The sequence below is a fragment of the Salminus brasiliensis genome, chromosome 6 (assembly GCF_030463535.1).
Source record: "Salminus brasiliensis chromosome 6, fSalBra1.hap2, whole genome shotgun sequence".
Taxonomy (NCBI): Eukaryota; Metazoa; Chordata; class Actinopteri; order Characiformes; family Bryconidae; genus Salminus; species Salminus brasiliensis.
This window is the reverse complement of record NC_132883.1, coordinates 10,962,532-10,988,054: the sequence shown is the minus strand read 5'-3', so window position 1 is coordinate 10,988,054 and position 25,523 is coordinate 10,962,532. Positions and strand designations below refer to the sequence as shown.

General features: G+C 39.7%; 1 protein-coding gene across 2 annotated transcripts; it reads right to left on the bottom strand.

Moving 5' to 3' along the window:
• Nucleotides 1-1,085: 1,085 nt before the first annotated feature.
• On the bottom strand, nt 1,086-17,258 carry rap1aa (RAP1A, member of RAS oncogene family a). 2 transcript variants are annotated; one of them, XM_072681609.1, is made up of 8 exons: nt 17,152-17,258; nt 4,991-5,078; nt 4,556-4,624; nt 4,340-4,396; nt 3,931-4,071; nt 3,064-3,207; nt 2,748-2,877; nt 1,086-2,266 (listed from the first exon to the last, which is right to left on the bottom strand). In XM_072681609.1, the coding sequence occupies exons 2-7, from the start codon at nt 5,045-5,047 to the stop codon at nt 2,788-2,790; spliced, it is 558 nt and encodes a 185-aa protein (XP_072537710.1). In that variant the 5' UTR covers nt 5,048-5,078; nt 17,152-17,258; the 3' UTR covers nt 1,086-2,266; nt 2,748-2,787. The 2 variants fall into 2 exon arrangements, with proteins under 2 accessions (XP_072537710.1, XP_072537711.1); XM_072681610.1 differs by lacking the exon at nt 17,152-17,258 and adding an exon at nt 5,689-5,862.
• Nucleotides 17,259-25,523: the final 8,265 nt, after the last annotated feature.

Genomic DNA, 25,523 nt, shown 5'->3' with positions numbered 1-25,523 from the left:
ACACACACTCCCACCCACACCACCTCAACCAAATCCCCATTTCAATAAACAAAACCCTTTTGCCCTAATGTGTGAGAGACTCCAGCTTTGTTAGATGTGGTGGGTTTATACTGATGGGATACCTCAGTAAGAACAGGGATCTACTGCTCTCTACTGGACAAGGGTGAATGATGCATGTGATCTGATCCAAACACAGCACGCGGGTGTGCGTGCGGGCGTCTTATGATGCCTCATTTAAACAGATGACTCTAAAAGATGGACATCCTGGGATTAACATTTTCTTGAGTATGATAATATAGGATTTAACCATTAAGGGGACAAATATTTCACAAAAAGGATTTTCTGAACTTAGCAGCTGGAAAATGTAAACATCACCTATCTAAAGCACCATTATTTTTACACATGCCACATGTACAGTTTTTTTTTAAAAATATGTTAAACTAGATAAATAAACAGTAGTTACACCAATCATCCATTAAATTAATCACCACTGACAGGTGAAGAGAAAAACACTGATTAGCTTCATGTGCAGTGGGTTCATCAGTTAAGGGGTGGGATAATGGACAAGCATAAGAATCTAAGCCACTTTGACCAAGGACCAAACTATGATGGCAGGTCTTGTTGGGGTTTCCCCCCCTGGTATGCAGTGGTCAGTACCTACCAATAGCAGTCCAGGAAAGAACAACCAGTGAACCAGTGACAGGGTCATGGAGGCCCTACCTCAACTTACAGGGCTTAAAGGATCTTGGTGATATCCCAGATATCACAGGACTCAGAGGTCCATGCATAGAAAGGTCAGATCTGTTGTGATGGCACAAAAAGGACCTACTCCATATTAGGCAGATGAGGCTAAAGTTACGTTTGCATGCAATGTGCAGAAGTATGTTCTGTAGAAGATGAGACGCATTTTCGCCCATAAAATCAAAAGCATGTAATTTGCCTTGGGGTGCCCAAACCTTTGCACAAGACTGCACGTGCAAGCCTGAGACTGATATCGTGGACCATTCATGGTACTGAGGCCCATAAAGCTGCAATAAAGTGATAAACTACAAATATGAGAATGCCATTTATGAGAAACAGCCAAATCAATATGAAATACGTTTATTTAAATCAACTGTGGGGGAAAATTTTAAATCATAAAATAAGATTAAGGGTAAAAAAAAAAATCTTCAAATAAAAACCAAAAGCCGGCCAGAGACACCTAGCGTCACCATGACAACTATGGAGAAAATCATGAAGAAGGAAATAAAATAAAAATAAAGTTTGTAATATGATTCTTTTTACTTCATATGGACACTTGGTTCTTGACAATGCAGTTTAACAAACAGATTATTGGTTATTAGATGGAGAAGTCAACACCATGGTATAGGCCCGATTTCATTCTTCTCCTAGACAGGCACAAAACGGATTATCTAACCATCTTTATCCAAGCAAACGCCTAAAACAAAATACAAAAGACCAACAAATTAATGAAAATGTACTAAAATTTAATCATTCATAAAAGTTGGAAAATTATTACCACTTTGAGGGACAGAACACAAGAAGAAATATTAGAGTTGGTTTTAGTACAATAATTTTTTTCAGCATGAGAAACCCATTTATGTTATTTGTCCCCATCTCTCAAATAAAAGAACCATTTTTTCCAAAGCTTCTCTATGCAAAAAATGGAATTAGAATATATTATGCGAAATATGAAAGCTTCGAGACTTCAAATATAAAACAAAGTCACTCAGGCAAAAAACGTTATTTGAGGAGCTGGTCCAGATGAAGGGAGGGCGGGAGGTTTGTGGTAGAGACTTGTATTGCCCCACATCTACTTCTGAAGTGAAGGTTAGCAAGAGTCAGAAACATGGTCATAAGGAAGGGGGGAGGGGCTAAAATATTAACATGATTTGACTTTTGCAAACATTAATATGAACTGTTTTTAATGTGCCCATGCTTATTGACGGTATTAATGAACAGCACATTACTCACTACCCCCCAATGGACAAACGAAAGCGCTTGAGACAAATCATTTCTGGAGAAAAGAGGGGGGGGGAAAGGAAGGGGGGGGCAGGAGAAAAGTTAAAGATTGTTTGAGAAGGAAAAGCAGAAATGGAGAGAGTGTATGAGAAGTCAAACTCCTCTTTTTCTTGTTCACTCCTTTCAGTAAACTAAGGAATAAGCCTTAGTCTTTTTTTTCTGCCTTTGCCGACGCTGTTTCCAATAGCTGTTGAATGGGGCTGGAATGCTGGCCAGTAGGGCAACAGGTCTTCATTTCAGCATTCTAGAAGAAACAGAGGAAAATAAACAGGGGATGAGGTTTCTAAACTCGTCGGTTCTCCTACTGACTAAGTGAAATTCCAAGATTTTGTACATTACATTATTGAATAACAGATATAATTCCTGCACTACCATTTAACACCACTAGGAGGTGATATTGATCCAAAACTACACATCTGTGCCATTGCATTAATTAATGCAGCCGGACAAATTTAATTAAACACAGCAGAAGTTAACTAATGACCCAGCACTAATGCAGAGAATGTAAACATGAGTCAGCAAAATAGGAGTGATTAAAACACCTTTACCAAACAAATTGAAAAACAGGACAACACTACATTAATAAACATTATTTCAGACATAAAGCAATTAATTAACTAATTATGTTAGAGTGAAACTGGAGTGCTTATATTTTCTAGAGCAGTCAATGTAAACATTACTGAACATGCAACATTTATTATTGGTCCACACACGGTTATGATTACCTGGCTCAGAGCTGCTGCTGGGGTGCGTATGTGTGCGTTTTTAGAGCAGTGTGCAGTTAGACTTCTTCTTGGCTTTCTTTTTTTCCACCGGCGTTTTTCTATTAATCTGTCTGACCAGGTCATAGAAGATCTGGCAGAGATGGAGAGAGAGACAAAGTAGGGCTCAAAACTACACCAAGGGCTGTAAATAGTAAATGGGTCCTTTAGGCAGATTAAGCCTAATCTTGGACTTAACAACTGCAGGCAAGTTTCAATGAATGTTAGCAATCACTGAAATGACTCCACTCATATAAAAGTATAGCAAGCGCTTACTCACCTCATTGACATTGATCTTTGATTTGGCAGAGGATTCTAGAAAGGCACAGTTATTCCACTGGCGAGCAAGATTCTGCCCCTGCTCCTTGCCCACGACCCTCTCGTCCTCCAGATCACACTTATTCCCCACCAGAATCATTGGCACCTACAGAGACGAGCACAATGCATCATGGCCGTTATATTCACACACACACACACACACACACACACACACACACACACACACACCCCCTAAGCATGACAAGCTGCTTTCCGGCGTGATTAAACCTGAATTAAGTGATTTTAGGGCCATGCACACAGTTATATAAATAGATATAAACTGCATGTGCCTTGTATGCATGTATGCATGCATATGTATTTTATACATTTGTGTAGGGAGGTAAATATTGATAACTATTTCATCTTTATTTACCCTCATTTTATTCTCAAGTGTACTAAGAATTAAATCATTGCTGAATTTGGCTAAAGCAGTGATCTCTTGGAGAAACACCTTCCTTCCTGCTCCAACCGATATCTAACACAGCCCATTCAGATAATCAGGGACATCTAAAGGCAATAATTAGCTAGATCAGGTGAGGTGGCTTACTGTTGGATCCTAAATCTGTGGTAAGATCCCTCACCAGGAGTAAGCCTGGTCTATCAGCTTACCACAGTAAAACCCATATCACAGAACAACATCAAACCAGTAATCATTTTATCATTTATATCAATTGTAAAGCGCTCATCCCTCGAGTTAGTGGACTCCCCTAACAGTCATCACCAGGGTTAGAAACATCAGGTTTTTAAAAAAGGGTCAGGTGTGGTCAGGTGTTATATATTTAAAAAAAAAAAAAGAAAAAAAAAGGAAAGATCGTCCAACGATACTAACATCCTCTGTGTCTTTAACCCGTAAGATCTGTTCTCTCAAGTCCTGCAGGTCGTTAAAGGTGGACTGTGCTGTAATGGAGTAGACCAGAGCAAAGCCTTGTCCGTTCTTCATATACAGGTCCCTCATCGCCGTGAACTGCTCCTATAGCGCACACAAAATATGCAAACGACAGCCAATGGTTAGACTGAATAATTTATTTTAAAAAATGACATCTCTGGAAATGTCACTATGTGTAAATGTGATTGCTTAAAGATAACAGCTGCACTCCATCTTCACAGCTTGGATTAACCTGTGACCAATTCTAGCAAATATCTCTGGGTGAAAATAAGGCTTAAGAAAACTAATATTCTCTTACAGCATTACGGTTTTTACAGGTCTCTACCATAAAATGAGGAGTACACAAACTTACTGTGCCTGCTGTGTCGAGGATTTCTAGCATGCATTGCTGCCCATCCACTTCTACTTGCTGAGGGGGTGGGGGGTGGGTGACCGACAGACAGACAGACAGACAGAGAGAGTGAGTGTGACAGAGATAGTGACAGAGAGAGAGAGAGAAATTGACTGATTACAAAAGAGAATTTCATTAGCTGTGGTAACTTTACAAGGAAAAGGTAGGTTTATTTACCTTTCTATACGAGTCTTCTATTGTGGGGTCATATTTTTCCACAAATATACCCTGAACAAACTGGACTGTCTGTGAAGACGAGAGAGATGATCATAAGTTATGCACTGGAATCAAAACCACAGGGAGGATGTGGCAAAATGCCTGCATTTACACATTTGCAGCTATGTGAGCAACAAACTGTGCAAACCATCTAAACATGTGAAGGAGGTGATAGATAAGAAAAACAAGCAGCACATTTGTAGTTCATGTACTTGTAAAAGCTCTTCCAGTTTGATTTATGGTTACAGTATGGTTTACTGCAGTAGTCCTCAAACCAGTCCTCAGGGCCCCAGCAAGAGAGTCCACATTCTTTCCTGCCAAAAGTAGTGAAAGCCTGGGCCTGTTTGAGGACCAGTTTGAGTACCACTGGTTTAGTGTATGTGGTTCTGCTCTTACCAGTGCAGATTTTCCTACACCTCCTGAGCCTAAGACCACAAGCTTATATTCACGCATGCTGGGGTCTCTCTGTGGTCGCCTCTACAGCCTGTCAACAGAGCAGAGAACCAGAGAACATCTCCATCAACACAAACTTCAGTTCACTTCTTGTTTATTGGTACACATACTGTGCATACATTTCGTAACAAAACCCTCACTCCCAGGCCAAACATCATTCAAACAGCATGTTTAACAAGCATTACTTTCCTTATTCTAACCATTCTTTTTATATGTTTATATCAGCACATCTGAGAACAGTCTTATGTTGTGGTACAGTGACTTTTAATCAATAATTCATAAGGGGGTGGGTCCCCCCTTGTGACTATTGGTTCCTCCTAAGGGCCAAGTAAGGGATTTTTCCTCCTTGCCACAGCCACCTTTGTTTAGCACACCAGGGGGTTTTATGTTCGTGTGTATGTTTAGTTGATTAGTTGATCTCTTGTCCTGTTACAGGATTATTGTAAAGCTGCTTTGTAACAACGGCAGCAGTGAAAAGCGCGACACAAATAAAAATCGACCAAAAACCACAAACAGGAACAAGGTATTCACCAGACTGTAAAACCTTATTCTTGGTAAGCAAATTTAGGTTTGAGGGTTTTTAGTTGTGTAGAGAAAAGCAGAGTGTAAATTAGGGGAGAGGTGAGAGAAGCGGCATTTACGGTTTCAGTCAGGGCTGTGGTTGTCATGTAGGTTACAACCAAGTTCCTAACTTCTGTTTCAATTTCAACTCCAACTCTGGCTTGCTCTACTTCTGGCTTTCCGTCTCCACAGAGCTCCAGAACTGCAGTTCAGACAGGACTTTGGATGGATGCTTGACTGCTTAGCTCTTTTTAAGATTCTCTGGCTGTACATCTTCTCCCCCCATGTTCTCGCAAAGATCACACGCCCAGAAATCTAGAACCACAAATGTAGTCAGTGTCAAACCAGCAGCATTTATTAGCTTATCAACAAAGGGGTAGACAGAGGTAAATCATGTAGCGCTCTCATTGCTTTTAATGTTCCTGGCTACACACAGGCTACATTACCATGGGTTAGTTTCCAGCTACTTCACTACACTTGCACCATCACTCATTTTTATAGCCTTTACAGTAGATTTCCAGGCAACAGCACAACAAAAACGAAAGAGAGTGATAACATTAAACTACTCACTTGCTTACTCTTTCTCTGCCTGCCTGCCTGCCTCACTCGCTAGCTTGCCCTCACTCCTCCATCTCCCTCTGAGCAAGCCATATAAGGACAGTTCACTTGCTCCCTCTCGCACTCCCTCTCTTAAATCATTCCACAACAGCTCTCACGTTCCAATACATCCACGCTTTCGCTTAATGATAGTAAGGGACACTGTTTGGCCATGGAATGATGTGCAAGATATGATCTAAAACAACCAGCTAAAAGCTCTGGATCTGAGGTGGGGCGGCAAATAGTACTTTGTCATGAAAGGTGGACATTTGTTCATTTCTACATACATATGCAGCACTTTGCAAAGGTTTAGGACACCTGTGAAAATGAGAAGGAAAAAGCTGCTGGAAAAGAAGTGAAAAAAATTAAAATAAATACAAATAACATTCATACCAAAAACAAAAAAGGGTGATTTTACATATATTTTACATTTATTTCATTAATGATGGTTCATTAAAACATCTCCTCATGGAAATCTAGTATTGTTAATAGTTCTCATTCAACACCTGGTTTTGGTAAATCAGTGCAGCTAAATGATGATAAATCAGGAAAGCTGCTGATGGAATTGAACACATCCACACACTGGAGGCTGGAGGCATTCAGGTGAAGCTTTAAACCTCAAATTTTATCCATCTACTTTCTTCAAAATGAGAAATTCTTGCTTCCTTTTTACTGTATTTACATTTATTTGCATCTGTTCTAATGTGATCAGAAATTTCTGCAAGCAGTAACTCTTACTGCACAGTACTGTATATGTATATACTGTCAGTCACGCAAAAACCTTCTCCCTTTTTGCCCTTTTCATTTTGACATTTGAAACTGACTGTTCTTTGCACGGTGTCCCAAAAAAAAAAAAAAAAAAAAAAAATCTTTTCTGGAGATAGATTTTTTAATTATATATATATATATATATATATATATATATATATATATATATATATATATATATATATATATATATATATATATCCAAAAATGACAGATTTACAGGAGGTGTGTGACAGTGATGATACTGAGATATGTATATAAAAGTATCGCTGCTGGCCAAGGAGCAAAAATACTGCTCTGACAAACGATGTCATCAAATCACAACTGCTTGTAAACCTGCGGTCATAACTAACCAAATGAGCTGTTGGACACTACTGCCTGGCGCCACCAACTACTCCCTCTCTCTCCCTCACTCGCTCGCTCGCTCGCTCGCTCGTTCGTTCGCTCACAGACACACACCTCATTAGCATTGCTAATACACGCCCCAGCACAGGAGGGCAGCGAGAGAATGGCACTAAGTAAGCATTGTCCTCCTTCACCCACAAACAAACAAGCATTTATATGATCAGAGAGAGTCTGCATTTTTAGCCCAGATTTTTGATCATATATAAGAGTTGAATGAGGTCACATTACAACGTTGTAATGACCGGAATTTGCACACGACTGCAGTCAATGGCCACCATTTCAAACCTCCAACACTATGAAGCAGGAAAATGGACACAGTGGAGTATTGAAATAAATTTTTTTTATTGTAATTAATTTTTTGCATTTATGGTTATGATGCTGATTTTTTCTATAGTTCGAATATTAATCAAAATCAATGTTCAGGATTGCTAATCGTCACAATGTAAATTTTTAGATTTTGAAAATGTAATTTTTAAAAGATTATTTTCACTATGTGTGTTTGTGTGCTGTCCCCTTAAAAATATACTACCACATGTAGTCATGGAACTTTGGAAGAAACAGAGAATTTCAACAACAAACTGATTGAGTAACTCAAGCAGCTGATTATAATCATTCATTTAATGTAATCGAGGAAAAATATTCAATAAATTGTGATATTGATTGAGTTTATATGGCCCAGCACTAGTCTATACTACAGTTATTACTCAAATTTAATCACTTTGAATCAAATGACAATGGGAACATTGGATGAAATTTTTCATATTCACATCTGCTAATCTGATCCAATAAATCAACCTGCATAAAAGTGAAATAGAAATTAGACCTATTTGGACTTAAGTAGTAAGATTGAGGTAGAGCTACAAATGCAGAAAATTAGTTTACGAATTGAAATAGTCTTAAATAATCAAAACATCGATCCCATCATTGACTGGCCATCATTTAAGTACCTGCTGCTGATATCGCCATGCATCCCAGCTAAATATTACATAAGCATAAGTACAGGTAAAGCCACAGTTCCACTTCATCCTTACTCAGCAGCAGGTGGATCAGAGCTATGCTAAGTGCTAACAGGTCAGCAGCTCTCTGTACATGGATGCATATTAGCAGCAGGTCTCTATTAATGCCAGCTGCAGAGATAAGCCTGGCGTTTGATAGCGAGCGGCACTCATTTGGTAAACAGAAGGCTCATTGCTCTCTAGCTCACTGCCACTGATAAAAGGCGAAAGCGGTTACAAACTGCACTCGTTATGTTGCTTTATCTTGGTCACACAGACGAGCACATACACATAATTTAAGTGCTTACATACTCAATGGTGCCTTGGACAAAACTGGCAACAGACTAGAGAAAAAAACTTAAATAGCTCAGAGGAAGCGTTGGGGTAGAAAGGAAAATTGGGGGAGAAAAATTTTTTTTTTTACAAAATATATATAAAAAAACAGAGCAAACATTTTGTACATTTTCACCGTGTACTGCAACAATACTGCAGCATTTGAGTCGTTCACACAGAGTCGTTCTAACTCATACATAATTCGACTAACTAAAACTAAAATCTTCCTCATTTTACATTTTTAAAAAGCAAATAATGTACAAGTTAATTCAGTGTTCTCTTTCTTTTAGAAAATGATGAATTCCAAACACAACAGCCGTTTCTCCACAAAGGCCACTTATAAGGCTAGAGATACCCATGCTGTTAACTACACATTTGTTAACAAATAATGTCACAAAGCAGGTTTACAGAAATATATCAATGAAAAAGATCAACGAGCAATCGACAGTGGCACGAGAAAAACTTCCTCAAAGTTGCAGGAGGAAACCAAGTGATTATGTGATAATTAAGTGCTGCTGACAGTTCTGCTCAGGTGTACTGATATAGTCACAACAACAACAACAACAACAAGGGTCCATGTAAACTTCAAGGTAGCAAGTACATCTCTAGCAAAGAATGCAACCAGCTGAGCAGAAAGTTAGGCCTTTAATTTAAATATTTACAAAAATAAAAAAAATGTTATACTATTAAACCATTAAGAAAGACATGCTGTGAATGAAGCATGGTCACCTGATCATGATGTAAACACTCAAATACTGGAAACCCGTCCTGTGTTAATTGTAGCACTTATTTGAATGCAAAAAATAAATAAATACATAAATCACGTCTCCAGAGTTATTACAGACATCCCCCTGATAAACTAATCCTAAGATGACTTACACAAACAGTTACATTATACATTACCCACTTTTTACTATTTGTTACTTTGTCATAATTTGAAACATCACAATCCTTTACATTGTGTCTCAGATTTTATGATGGACAGACCAATGGAAATGCTCCAAAATGATTTACATATTTTACACTGTTTTCCTTTGAAACCCATGGACAATCCTATAGATACAAGGTTTCTGCGTGACAGCAACAGTGTGTGTGTGTTTAAGCAGTGTCCAATTCATCAATGACAGGTTTTGACATCCCAGGCTTTCCAGGACATGTGGAAACCTTGTTTATTACAACTAGGCTTAAGCTACAACATGGTTGGAAATAATCACAATGCAATGAGTGCAGAGCGTTAGCTTCGGTGCTGTGGAATGGTTCTTGGCAACAAATCCTGTACAGCACAGTAGAGCCCAGCGTTCAGACCATACAAAACGATAACAACCAGCATTAGATCATTTCAGCCAAGCAGACTCCATTGTGAGCCTCGTCTGCTCATACTACTGTGTCCCATTGAGTTGGAGTCCTGACAACGCCCTACACAACAGCCTGAGTGTGCAGTGAAACTCAAACGTCCTGCCCAAACACACAACACACAAACACACACCCTGCAGCTGCAAATGACAACTCCCTACTTCAGCTGTTCAGAGACTGCATGCAGAGCTCGTCCATTAAAACAAGTAAAAGGCGGAAGGCGGTCAACAGTAACTGCCCATTCCACTCAGCATCTACAAAACTGGCCTACATCTTCACAGCACACTCCTCCTCCATGTAGAGTTTTGCGCATGCAAAACTGTATGAGGCCACAGCAAACCTCTCACTACCTACATACACATTCCTGTCGGGGTAACGGCTGAAGAACCCAAACAAGAGATCACTGTTTCAAGCCTGCGTTCACTCCAAAAATTCAGATTTCACACGAAAAGCCAGAGGAACCAGCCAGCAGTTTCAGCCCAGACAAAAAGAAAGCTAAATACAGCCGTCATTTCTCTTTTTTGGCTTGTCTGGAACTGGTAAGATATCCATAAGAACTGCAAGCAAAGCAAAAAATAAGAATTTATGGCAGATGTCCACACTTTGTATTCGCACATCCTCCTCCGACTTAACTTACGACTCACGTCATGAACAATTATGTACCTTGTATCAACCTTTAGACAGAAATATGTTTTTGGCAAGTCAAATGCAGGAAGCCCTTTATCCAGGGATTTCCAAAAATACACAAGGCCTACTGCTGCCAACTATTTACACAGACGGTAAAGAAACAAAAGAGTCACAAGCTTATTACTTTCGTTCCATTTCTTCTTGTTTTCACCAGGACCTTTTAGCAGCGTGAAAATGCCCTACAATACTTATACACTTGTCTAGTCACGGAGTAAGCCATCTGATGGCTGATGGAAGTAACTGAAGAGAAATGACCAAAACAGAGATACCAGGGAAAGGTGAATAAGGAGATAAAAGCACTAGGGTACTTAATTTAACTCGGCCAAGTCAAATCTAGAATACACTATAAGGAAAAGCCACCCCGGCTTTGTGGGACAGCACAGCAGATCTGAAACACCAGCCTTTGATCATTGCTGACGGTGCCGTCACAACATTGTGAAGCATTCCCTTTGCTGCACCGTGTTTGCAGTCTAGCCTTGACTGCATTTTAAATTCCGCTGTGGTCAAGGATGCGAATGGATCAAAGGTAGATTAACAGATCTGCTCACCTCCCCATCTGTCCAGTGAACAGTTTGTGACTGAAGCACCAAAGGCTGGTCAATGCAATGCCTGGAACAACTGAAAGTGGAGTTTTATCTTAAAAGGGAAGCGAACCAATCTAAGGGCCTTCGCTAGTCACAAGCAACTTACAATTCAATGAAGTCAGCACTTTCAAGCCTTCAACTCTTTCACCTCCTCTCTCCCTCTTTCTCTCTTATACACACTTCTGTCAGTGTCTAAACTTTGAGCCAACACCCAAATGTTTCCAGATCCAGAATATTTTCCCAAAACAAATCAAACTGGCCAGAAGGAAGCATGCAGTGTCCCAAATATGAAAACTACCTTTTTTCCATTACTAATCTTAGTCAACCGATGCCATATAAGAACCTTTGTACAAGAGATGCATGTGGGAAAAAATAATTAGGTTAAAAGAAGCCCATGTGAAGGTCCTTTACCAATTTAAAAGGTTCATGTTCTCATTTCTTTTACAAAAATTATTCTTTATGGATCCAACAGTGGTTCTCCTATGGCACCTCCCAAAGAACCATTACTAGAACCTGTATTTCTATATGTATACTACAGTTTTCTGACAAGTCTTGGTCAGTGCACTCAAAAGTGATGATAACTAGAGATGCACACGGCATGGGAATTATAGGCTGATGCAGATATCAGAGTCAGCAGTATCAGGATATGTACAAACTGTGACTAGACTCTGGATGCTTTGTACAGTAATTTACCAAGCGATGAAGACAATAAAATAAACAAAGTAGTAACTAGGGATGTAATATAGACTCAAGGCATGATCTGATTATCAATACCGGGTTCACATTCTCATAATACTTAAAACTAAATCTGAAGAGACTGTATCCACTTGTTGCATAATCTACCAACAAGACTGAGGATTGGTAGGAGTGTGGCACATTAAATGACTGTACTGGAGTATGTTCCCCAACCCTCGTCCTGAAGATTCACTGCCATAAAGATTGTGTGATGGACTCATTTTTCTTAAACACTTACTAGAGGACTTAGGTCAGGTGCACTGGGAGCAGGGAATGAACTAAAACATACTGTACAATTTTCATAATGCCTGTTCTCCACAACAAACAAAGTCATATTTTTTTGAGAGATCACTGGTTTCAAGCGGTTACACCCTTAATGAATTCAAATTAAAGTGTTTCAATCTACACAGTGGTCCAATGCCAGGTAATTCTTAAACAAACGTGTTACAGATAACTATAAAAAAATACTACTTATCAATAAAGTAAGCACAAATTTTTACAGGAAACCCCCTTTAAGCAGCTTGTTCTTAGTACTTAAAGTTCCTGTCACACAATAAAAAAAAATAACTGACCTCATTCATATACTGAAGTCTCAATTATAACCTTGTAACCTTATAACCTCAAACTTGCCTTTCACACACAGGTGGAGTATGTTTGTGGGAAAGCAGCTTCACTTACTGTCTATTACATGCAGCTTAAAGATGGACTAGATCAGCGATTACCATTAAGTACTGTGCTCATTCTGATCATACAGTCAAGAGGGTTTAAGCTTCACAGCTTTACACATTTTAATGATGTTATTAGCACATTGAAACAATTGGCACCTTTATATTATTTAAAATAAATGAAAATAATAATAAAAACACCTCCTCTTATCCACCATCTAACCAAATTAACCAATGAACCAAGGGAAGCCAGGAAAGACTGGAATACAAGTTCTGTTAGCCAACTGACCACACGAGCTCCAACACATATCATTTTCTGAAGTTAGGCAAAGCGCATGTAATCCTCTGACGAAAGCAAATGTATGTATTAGCAATGCTACTACAAGAGCCAAAATTATAATAAGTATGAGTGCGTCAATGCTTTAAAAATCACCACCTTGACAGGCAGTAGTCTTTGCTAATCACACTAATCCTCCAAATAAGCAACAATCAAACAATGTGGATGCATCATCAGGGTATTATTTGGGGCTCACCGCCTAACATTTTAGGATCGGTTATTGGAGGGTGGGCTGACAAATGAGATTAGACCATTCTGGCAATGATGAGTCTTTTCAGAAGAGCTGGGCAATAAGACAATTATCGTATCATGATTTTGTTATTGTAATAACAATAAGCTTTTCTATTCACATTGAGGATACCGTTTATGCTTAATGAACACTGATAAGCTGCAGGTTTCATTACTAACAGGGTGATTAGACGTGTACGGGAGAGTATCTGAGTAGTAGTTTTTAAGAATCTGTAGCCACTGATGTTTTTAGTCTGTGATTACATGGATTGAGATAAATATTGTGATATAGTATAGTTAGTATAGCATATGTTATATAGTATAGTTTTTACCATATTGCACAGCTCTACTTTTTAGTAGTCTACACAACAGAGGAATAGTTGCAGAATACCTAAACTAAAACATGCTGCAAAAAACATCACTGCAATTGTAAGAATCAACAATTAAATGACCTAAAAATGAAGACAGTAGTGCTTTCTCTTCATATTGCATGTGAAGCATGATATGACAAATGAAAATTGCTGTACTACAGCTTCAAGCATGACTACCACCTACTCGATACAGACAAGCATAAAACTAGGGCCGCTGATCGGACTATTCTGAAAACATCTTCTGTCCTACTTCACTCCACCACTGCAAGAAAAGCTATTATAATCAAACCCAGTTACATAAAGTCAGAAATAGGTTGTGAGTGACAGGGTTGAAATGTTAGCCAAGCATTTGAGGCACATAAGCGAAGGGGAATTTGTGAATGAGAGGCTGTGTGTCAGGATCATCTGCTCGGCTGCTTGTGTAACCAGTACAGAATGCCACTGCCAGCGGTTTCTAAGAGCTGGAGAAGGGTCCAGGTTTTCATACTTTACCATCCAGACGCTGTCCACCAAACACACATTCAGCTTTACACAACAACCAGGGCAAGTTTCCCTGACTCAGACTAGCTCTTTTCCAAGAATTACAGACAATTACAGAAGAATTACAAACAGCATCACCATTTCATTTCATTTAAGTGTGTGCTTAATCAATTTTTGGATAACCAGCCCACAGACAACTGCCACCATGACAAAGTGATTTATCCCATCACTAGAACAATACAAACCTATCAAAAGGATATTATACGAAGCACTAAGTCAGAAACAGCAGTAAACAATAGATGTGCTACTACCAAATGTGTGCAGGGAATGAAGAAAAAGAAGATCATGGAAGACACCCACAGTGCTACGCATGTAGCCCTTGAAACAAGACCAAGTGTGTGTCCCTGCGTGTGTACACACAAAAACCCATGATTCATACTCAGAATCAGTGTTTTTACAATGGACACTTATCCCACAACACAATGCGAAACTGAAAGGGAGGAAACTTGCAGGGGAACTTGTAGTGACATAACTTGTAGTGCAGTGGCAAAGCAATGAATCATCCCTTCGGGTTAGTACATTAATATTTTATGTAGTAAGCTGCCAAATCCACACTATCAAGCTTAGTACATAGTACTTATCTTATAATACTAGTGTGCAGTACTCAATTGGGACTCAGCCCAAGTTTACTCTGTGTAAAGAGACAAAACTTCCACCTGTTTCTAGGACACTCCAGGTCCATGCAATACTTCACAGCCCCTAGTACTGAGTGCTGAGGTAGAAAACTAATATTTAGAGACTTAAAACATTCCCCTGATTTAATAAATATTTCCCTCAACGTACCTAAAGCATCACCATTAAACGGAGGGAACAATTTACTGTCTTTAAATATTACTTGTAGGGGTTCCATATGACACAGAAGAGCAGAACTGAAAAAGATAAAACATGAGATCCAATCAGACACTGGTCTCCTGGAATGAACCACATCTGGCTCTAGTCACAACACAGGTACAGTTCTTCCACAGATAAACCTCCAAGCGTGTTGCAGAGGAACTGCCAGGTTACAAACCTAGCCCAGGCCCAAACAATCCAGTACAGTGTCCAGAATTTAGGTCATCATTGCTGGCATTAATGATTAATGATTAATATCTCCTCCTGATCAGTCATAACAATAAGACCACATGCCTAATATTGAGTAGGCCCTCTCTGTGCAGCCACAACAGATTTGACAATTTGAAGCATGGACTCCACAAGACCTCTGAAGGCGTCCTGTGGTATCAGACATCAGGACATTAACAGCAGGTTCTTTAAGTAGTGCAGGTTGAGAGTTGGGACCTCCATAGTTCGCATCAATGGGTCTTTGGCACCCATGACCATGTAGACGGCTGACTGGTTGTCCTTCTCTTAACCACTTTTGGTAAGTACCAACAACTGCATACCAGTAAAACCCCTCGAGACCCATCTGATGTTTTGCAGAAGTGTCTCAGATGCATGTTTGCCCTTTCTTCCTGCTTTTAACACTTTTAATAAGAGCTGACTGTTCACTTGCTGTCTGGCGTATCCCACCCCTTAACAGGTGCCACAGTAGATGAAGATAATCCATGTTTTTCTCTTCACCTGTCAGTGGTATTAATGTTATGGCAGATCAGTGTAAGTAGTGTAATATGAAGTAAGCACAGGCGTATTAGCTAAGTGGATTAACGCTAAATGCCTGACATAACAGTGCTGCTGCTGCTACTACTGTACTTCTACTGTACCAGTGAGTAATCGTAGCCAGGCTGACTCGTCCTTTAACCCGGCGCGTTTAAGCAAATCCTTCGTAAAACAGCCTCACAGCTTACAGGGCAGACTCTCTGCGATGTGACAGCCAACGACCGCTATTAAAGCTCAGGTTTAAACCTTTCAAGCTAATCTAGCAAGTTAGCCAATCTGCTTTAGACAAACATCTGCTAGCTCGCCCCGAGCAGACAGCTTTAGCTAACACCCAACTCAGTGTGTTAACTAAGCTAGCTAGTTAGCTTAGCATAGTCAGCGAGCGACACCCACCCACCGAGTTAACTGGCTTCCAAACTCAACTTTTAGTGATATTTTTGGGGGACTGTGTGACCGCTCGGGAGTCACAGGGTGAAGCTTTATTTTTAAAGACCAAGAACAACTACGAAGAAAGTTGTAAATATGTAAGGGGAGGGGAGGGGAGGAGGGGGGCTAATCTGGCCCCGCCATAGTCCCGCTCCCATAGTGGAGAATCAGGTGTTCTGTCGAGTTGTGCTACCCATCGATATGTGCTACTCAGAGACTCTGCGCATGCGCACATTTCACAAATTCACAAATGTTTTTCATAATAGTTTTTCCTTCAGTGCATTATTACAAACTTAGCTTCCTGTTATTATTTGCTTATGTGTTTCAAAAGTGTGAATGGCGAATCAAATTAAAAAAAAAAAAAAAATACTTATTTCCTCAATTACCTTCTCTTTACCCCCTGATATTGATGATTTAGGTTATCCAAATATCCTGACTATACTTCTGCTCGGAGCATTTTCTCAGAATATCAAACCTACTGTCTTATTTAGGCAAGTGTGCCTACAGATATATACTACGGTAGCACACTTTGGCAAGATAGCACAACTCGACACAACACCGGAGTAGATTCTGACTTTGTGGACCCGGATTCAGCTCTGAGCTGTAGCTGTGCTCTACAGCGGCAGTGCTTTAGCTTTAGCTTAGCTCGCTAAGGCTAGCCCAGCTAGCCAAACACTGCGGTGTTTAAAGGCGGGACTAGCAGAGTCTGCTAACTAGCTAGCTAGCTCGCTAGCCCGCTCCTTTCCGCCGGCCTGTGCTTCAGTGTATTTGGCCAGGCTTTGAGTTTCCAAGCCGCCCGAGACTTAGCTTCCAATTTCCATTTCCAATCCGATTCGACCCTAAACGCCTGTCCGGAGCCAGGGTCGTACCTACGACCCGGTTAGGTTCGCCGAGAGTGGGCTGGTGAAGTTGTCCGTGTTACTCACCGTGTCTCGTCCTCCCCGCCGCTCCACTGGCGCTGAGAGCAGCTCCTGGCTCGCTGCTGCAAACGTCATTCTCCTGCTTCCCACCAGCGTCCTTAAAAGGGCAATGGCGCAGACACGCTGGGGCTGAGGAGAAGGCTTGGCTAATGTCAGTTAAAACAACAGAGCAGCGACGTGTAGAAGTTCCTAACTTCAGTGTGGAGACAACGTCTGCCAAAACAGCAGCTGGGGATTGTAAGCATACGTGGCTAAAAGTGCATAAAAGTATAGACTTAGTCCATTTGTCAGTAGAAGTAGAAAATTCAGGGGTGGTGCAGTTTTCTGAACCCTCAATTATATGAAGGTGTAGTTACTTCAGTGAAACAGTGACTAAGGGTTTTTAGAGTAGTATATTATATATATATATATATATATATATATATATATATATATATATATATATATATTAATATTAATAAAATATACTACTCTAAAAACCCGTAGTCATTGTTTCACTGAAGTAACTATACCTACTATATATATATATATATATATATATATATATATATATATATATAATGTTATATAATTTTAGCAGTGAATATTTTTGCATAACCTACATTAAAAATTTTAGTTAATTAAAAAATTATTATTATTATTATTATTATTATTATTTCTTTTATAGAAGCCTTTTTCTGGACAGCCCCCTCACCCTGTAACAACTGAAAAGAGCCAGCTCCACCTCTCCACCATACTGGTCATGCTTGCTTTTCTGTGTTCCACACCATAAACCTCTGTACCCTATACGCAGTACTACACTAATAAATACACTTTTTGCACTAAGTGCACTATTTATTTAAGCTGAAACTAACTGATACACTATATGTCCAAATGTTTGTGGACACTACCGCTAATAAATGCATTCTTGAGTTCATGCTTTAAGTTGCACCTGCTGCTGACACAGATGTGCAAATGCACAGACACAGCCTCTTTTGTGCATTTAAACTAAGACGTACTATGAATGGAATAGGACTCTCTAGAACACATGAACCTATTGGCACCCTGTGTAATACCAGTTGTGGGCTAGCAGGGTAAAAAGCCCCTCGGCTTTGAGCCATGGAGCAGTGGAACTGTGTTCTCTGGAAGGATGGTGTTAGTCAGTACTCAGTAATGCACTTGCCGATGAATGGAATCAAATCCTTACAGCAATGCTCTACAGTCTAGTATAAAAGCATTCCCTGGACAGTAGAGACAGCCACTCCAACAAAAGAAGGATAAACTCTTTTTTAATGGCCTTGATTTCAGAAGAGATAATGAACGAGCAGGTATCCCAATACATTAGTATGTGAGGTAATTGTTACGACACTAAATTGTACATAAAAAATTCGGACAGCTTTTCAGAACGGCTCATAGACTTCTTTTACATTAGCCTTGTAGCTTCAGTAGAAACGACCCACTTCTGATGACACTTAGGCTTTGATTTAAATGGATCCTTACTATATTGGGAGGGACTAGGAACACAAGTGAATTTAGGACACTTCCTTATCACCAACATGCATCAGCCCCACTCACATAGACAAACACATGAGTGTCTGAGCCATGTTTACAGCTCCACCATGCACCCACAAACTGAACTCTGAATGAAAGTCAGTAAATATTAGCAACTTAAACCTACTGTTAACAAACCACATAGGAAAATACCTGAAATTCACACCAATCAGAGACTAACTATCGATTGTTTGAGCAAACGTTGTCGGCTCCAGTTTGTTCCACTGTCCCAAGACTCAGTGATTTTGTCCACATTCGACTGAATTACCAGTGCACTGTGGGAGATGTAGTGTTCTCAAAATCATGCATAAATTCCACTTCACAATTCGGACACTCAGAGAAAAATGGGCGATCCACTCCACTCCAAAACGTATATAAGTAGCCATTTAGGTCACAGTCTTGGCTAGTCTGAACAAGGAGTGGGGAGTGGATTACCAGTCTGTATGTCCATCATAGGCTACACCCTTCCAAGTGGTTCTCTATAGAACCAACTCCAACAAACCAATTTAGCACATACAGTGTATGCAGAATTATTAGGCAAGTTGTATTTGAGAGGATTCTTTTTATTATTGAACAACTATGTTTTCAATCAACCCAAAAGACTCATATCAAAGCTTAATATTTTTGGAAGTTGGAGTGTTTTTTTTAGATTTGGCCATCTTAGGAGGATATCTGTTTGTGCAGGTAACTATTACTGTGCAGAATTATTAGGCAACGTAATAAAAAACAAATATATACCCATCTCACTTGTTTATTTTCACCAGGTAAACCAATACAACAAAATTTAGAAAAACATTTCTGACATTCAAAAACAAAACCAAAAAAAAAACCAGTGACCAATATAGCCACCTTTCTTTACGATGACACTCAAACGCCTTCCATCCATAGATTCTGTCAGTTGCTTGATCTGTTTACGATCAACATTGCGTGCAGCAGACACCACAGCATCCCAGACACTGTTCAGAGAGGTGTACTGTTTTCCCTCCCTGTAGATCTCACATTTCATGAGGGACCACAGGTTCTCTATCGGGTTCAGATCAGGTGAACAAGGGGGCCAGGTCATCATTTTTTCTTCTTTTAGACCCTTACTGGTCAGCCACGCTGTGGAGTATTTGGATGCATGTGATGGAGCATTGTCCTGCATGAAAATCATGTTTTTCTTGAACGATACCGACTTCTTTCTGTACCACTGCTTGAAGGTGTCTTCCAGAAACTGGCAGTAGGTCTGGGAGTTAAGCTTCACTCCATCCTCAACCCGAAAAGGTCCCACAAGTTCATCTTTGATGATACCAGCCCATACAAGTACCCCACCTCCACCTTGCTGGCGTCTGAGTCGGAGTGGAGCTCTCTGCCCTTTACTGATCCAGCCTTGGGCCCATCCATCTGGCCCATCAAGAGTCACTCGCATTTCATCAGTCCATAAAACCTTAAAGTCATAAAGTCTTAAGATATTTCTTGGCCCAGTCTTGACATTTTATCTTATGTTTCTTGTTCAAAGGTGTTCGTTTTTCAGCCTTCCTTACCTTGGCCATGTCGCACACCATGTGCTTTTTGATACTCCAGTAACGTTGCAGCTCTGAAATATGGCAAAACTGGTGGCAAATGGCATCTTGGCAGCTTCACGCCTGATTTTCCTCAATTCATGGGCAGTTATTTTGCACCTTTTTTTCAACACGTTTCTTGCGACCCTGTTGGCTATTTGCCATGAAACGCTTGATTGTTCGGTGATCACACTTCAAAAGTTTGGCAATTTCAAGACTGCTGCATCCCTCTGCAAGACATCTTACAATTTTTGACTTTTCAGAGTCCGTCAAATCTCTCTTCTGACCCATTTTGCCAAAGGAAAGGAAGTTGCCTAATAATTAAGCACACCTTATGTAGGGTGTTGATGTCATTAGACCACACCCCTTCTCATTACAGAGATGCACATCACCTGATTTACTTGATTGGTAGTTGGCTTTCAAGCCTATAGAGCTTGGAGTAGGACAACATGTATAAAAAGGATGATGTGATCAAAATACTCATTTGCCTAATAATTCTGCACACAGTGTACATGGTTCAGTACTTGGTTAAGTGCATGGGAAGGTTGTAAATATGCAAAAAAAAAACTATTGTAGAGGATTTTGCATAGTTCTATATAATACCCAAAAGTGTTCAGTCATTATTACGAGTCAAAGAACCTATGTAGAACCTTTTGCTTAGAGAGAAGAAACATACTCCTTCCTGAACCTACTTGCATTTGTTTAAATGAAGAAATAAGAAATTCAACGCAGTGATTTCAACCTATACTAACTGAATCGTGTTAAACTATACATGTCAAAGACAATTTCAGACCTCTCGTTACAAGGTTTTAAGATAAACAGCATGTAAACACTGTTTTCTGTTGAGGATGTGTAGATGTGGATACAATGAGAGCACACCTTGCTGTAATGACCAGTGTGCTATTGTAGCACATGTGAGGCACATACACGCTGTCATGAAGGGGAGTTTCAAAGTGAAGTCCTTCTGAAGGGAGCGCAGGAGTTTCCTCAGCTGGAGTTTCCAGAAACAGCCCCTGGCCACTCATTGTTCAAATATAACTGAGGAAACAGATGCTGTCAGACAGTAGGAAACATCTGAGCCCTGAGTGTGTGTATGTGTGTGTGTTCCTGACACAAATGTAGGGATAGCAGTCTTTATCACTATAGGCCACTCAGTGCCTATATATATATGTATGTATGTATATATATATATATATATATATATATATATATATATATATATATATATATATTCAAAAGTCATGTACATTCATGACATCATGACCATGGCATCTCAGATCAGTCTCCATGATTGTGTGTAGGCCTCAAAGCTCACAGCTTGAAGCTGTGTCCTATTCACCATATAGTGCATTACCTTGGGGTTCTGCCATTTTGCAGTGGTGTCCCAAAATGTAGTCATGAGTTTTTAGTGCACAGTCCCACAATGCACTGTGATATATGAGCTGTGTCCGAAACTGTGCCCTTACATGTGAAGATCCAGAGCTCTGTATAGAGCACTAATGTACAGGAATTGGACATGTCTTTATGTGTGTGAGCTCACTGCTGTGAGACAGCAAATTCCTCAAAGAACAACAAACTATGCGATGGATTATGGATATTCCATGTTCATGTAGTGTACATGGTTTGTACACTACATTTAGGGAGCATTGTGGGATCGTTGCAGTGCACTGAAAAACCTGCACTGCGTTGGCTGCATAGTGAATAGGGCACAGTTTTGAACACAACTATAGTATGAAAAAAGACATGGAATACCCATAATCCATCGCATAGTTTGGTTTGAAGATTCACGCACAGGTTCTCTGAAGATATCCGGCGGTCAGATTGTTTTTGTGGCGCACTCTGCTGTCGCACAGCAGTAAGGTCACACACCCAAAGGCCGAAATCGTTCACTACCTTGTGGATTCCTCTTAACTATAATAGTGCTCTATTTAGCAACCTGGATTTTTTAGCATGTAGGGGATAGTGAATAGGGCGTAGTTTCGGAGACAGCTACTGATTGGTTTTGCTAATACCGTTCCTGATTTAAAGGATTTATCATAGAGAACTGAGATTCTGTCACTTTTCTTTAACTACTTTGTTAGTATTATGCCAGAACTGGCATTTTGTGCTCTTGGGCTCCCCCCACAGTTGGGGAGTGTAATTCATTGCTATGCTACTGTCATAAATATAAATGACATTTTAAGCTCCTCCTCATGGACATCTATACACATGCATTTGTTGACAAACGGAAAGATACAGAACCGGTATCAGAAACTCAGTTCCACCAGAGTTACATAGTGCAGTAGCAGCGTTGAAGTCAATGGAACACTTTAAATGACTTTAAAGATGCAATTTAAGGTAAGATTGCTACGTAATGGTATTGTTGCACTCTGGTAAACTTTTGCAATACCACAGTCCACACTGTATATGGAAACCATGGGACAAAAACAGCCTGAAAACTTAAATTGATTGTTTTTGGGATCACAGAAACCAAAACACTGAGACCCGTGTAAACCTGGTTACTTCATGCATCTGGAGTATCCACTTCTTCCTAGTCAGGGTCATAGTGGGCCCAAAGCCTACCTGAAATGATTGGATAGAAAACAAGAAATCACAACCAGTCTTCAAGGCTACAGAAATGTACTGTACCGGTATTTGATACAAGTGTGTTTGTAACATGCAAAGATGTACAGTATATGTTTTTTTTACATTTTTATTTTGTCATTTTTGTCAGTATTAAATATCAAGAGAAAAAAATATCACAGGTCAAATTACCCTGCTAACATGTCAAAATGGGGCCTGTATGGGTAGCCCAACTGGGAACCAGAATATTTTGTCCTCAGATTCCACATTTGCCCCACATATGGATGCCCACCGAAGGCAATGGGCATCCATATGGGCCCCATCTTTGTTGTACACAGGCACATGGGACCCATGTGAGTTTAAGATGGGCTGTAACGATGGGGTAAAACCCATGGGGCAAAACGTATGTACAAACCCACTCAGAGCCCATGCCCAATTGGTACCCACCCATCCCACGTTCCTCTCTGAAACACAGAGTTAGGGTGTCAATAGGAGGCATTGTTTGACTTTAGCATGCTGTTCAACCCAGAATATTCATTTATTTATTATGCTGTGACAGTTCAGAGTGTGTCAGTTAGTGGTATATGCAGAGTGTAGAGTGTATAGAAAACTGTATTTCCTATGCAACGGTATTAATTTTGCAACATATCATATCTAACGGGACGCTCTCAATTTGTAAAGATAAAAGATTTATTTTCAAATTACACAGAAGTAAGATATGGAGTTCCGCAAGGCTCAATTTTAGGGCCATTATTTACATTGTACATGTTACCACTGGGCTCAGTAATAAGCAGACATGGCGTTAATTTCCATTTCTATGCAGATGACACACAGCTCTATATATCAGCCAAACCTGATGATACATTTAGACTACAGAAAATGGAGGACTGTGTAAAGGATATAAAACTCTGGATGTCACATAACTTCCTTCTCCTCAACAGTGACAAACAGCCCAACCTGCTGGAAGATTGCCTGCTGAGGTCCCCTCTACCTGCGTCAAACCAGCTGCCACCTACCAGTCCGGCCAGCGGACCAGCAGCTCACCCGCCTGCTGCTGCTGCCTGTTTGGTGGCCGTGTTGAAACCTAGATGGACTCGTGCCTGTCTGACACTATTAATATCACCACTATTAACTTTCTGTTGTATCTGCTTTGGTAATTTTTATCATTAATGTTTAAATAGTCTGACCAGAGGAGGATGGGTCCCCCTTGTGAGTCTTGGTTCCTCCCAAGGTTTCTTCCTCCAGCTCTGAGGGAGTTTTTCCTTGCCACTGTCGCCGTTGGCTTGCTCACGGGGGGTCTTTGATCCTTCATGTTATTTCTTCTTTCTTCTCTGTCTCTGTCCTTTATTAAGTACCAATTATGTAAAGCTGCTTTGTGACGACAAAGGTTGTAAAAAGCGCTATACAAATAAATTTGACTTGACTTGACATGGTGAGGTAAAAGGTGGTGGCTATTTTAGGCATCCACAGCTGGAGGTCAGCCCACTAAACATTCAGTACTAGAAAGCTTACATGCACTGTAGAATACATACATGCTGAAATGCAGCAGAATGCGTCTCCAAAAGCACAAACCCAGTTGAGACATTTAAGTAGTTTCAGTTCTCCAATCCACGACTCTTCCTCCCCATCCAAAATAACTGGTTCAGGCCTGCACTGCATGTTCTTAGAAATGCAGGCTTTTCCCCTTTGAAGTGTCATATGACTAACAATAATAGTGCAGGTTTTGCAGTGCAATATTTTAGAAAAGGGAGATAACCTGATCTCTCTCTTTATATCTATTTCTAAATCAAAAAATCAAAATCAAATCAAATATTATTTGTCACATACATAGTCATACACAGTATAACTTGCAGTGAAATGCTTTTTTTGACAGTCTGCTCACATCAAGCTATACAATAAAAATCTACATTTAAACTTAACTAAACCTTAACTTAATGAAGTAAAGTGCAAAAGTGCAAAAGAAAAATAAAATAAAAATGAAGAAAATAAAAATAGAATAAGTTACATTTAAGTTAAAGAATAGAATATAAAAATGAAAATATAGAAATATAAGCAAAAAAAAGTACAGAATACAAATATACAAATATATATACAGAGATGAAATAGTGCGTGTCTGTGTGTGTGTGTGTATATATACATACATATACATATGTACATATTTATCTGTATGTGAGTGTATGTGTGAGTTAAAAGAAATATTTCCATTGTTGTCCGTAGTGTGTTTTCCGTGAGCCATGGTTGTGTATTGTAGTGAGTGAGGGTCCAGTTTGTGTATGTAGATACTTTGATTTAGTGTCCTAAGTCCCTGTCCCCATTCCCCATCCCCTTTTTATCTGTTCATTTGTTACTGACAATTATTAGAAATATAACCTTCTATTTGCTCAAATAAGACCGATATCTAGAATCAAAGAAGAATGAGGAATGAACTGATGACATCGTAAAGTGTCAGTGACGACTTAAATGACTGGAATTTCTTATGGCAGTTTATCAAGATGTGGTCTAAATGGGTTAGATCAGATGGGGTATATAATCTCTTGGGAACAGACCTCATTTCTGTTGTAGATGAATATACTGTATGGGTTTATAATAGAATAAATGAAGCATTGCATTCTTGTCAATGCATGCATATGGGGTCTTTTATTGTTGTTTAAAATACTTCCAGCAATAATCCCTGGAATCTTAAGTAATGCAATGCAATAAAAATCTTAAGATTTAGCCTCTATATAAGTCAATGGAAATATCTGT

Bases quoted from the DNA above. Each gene is read 5' to 3' on its own strand.
- rap1aa (XM_072681609.1), bottom strand. From the start codon at position 5,047: ATGCGTGAATATAAGCTTGTGGTCTTAGGCTCAGGAGGTGTAGGAAAA. The intron at 4,397-4,555 runs GTAAATAAACCT...CCACCCCCTCAG, and splicing joins TAGAAGACTCGTATAGAAAG to CAAGTAGAAGTGGATGGGCA. The intron at 4,072-4,339 runs GTAAGTTTGTGT...TGTGCGCTATAG, and splicing joins TCCTCGACACAGCAGGCACA to GAGCAGTTCACGGCGATGAG.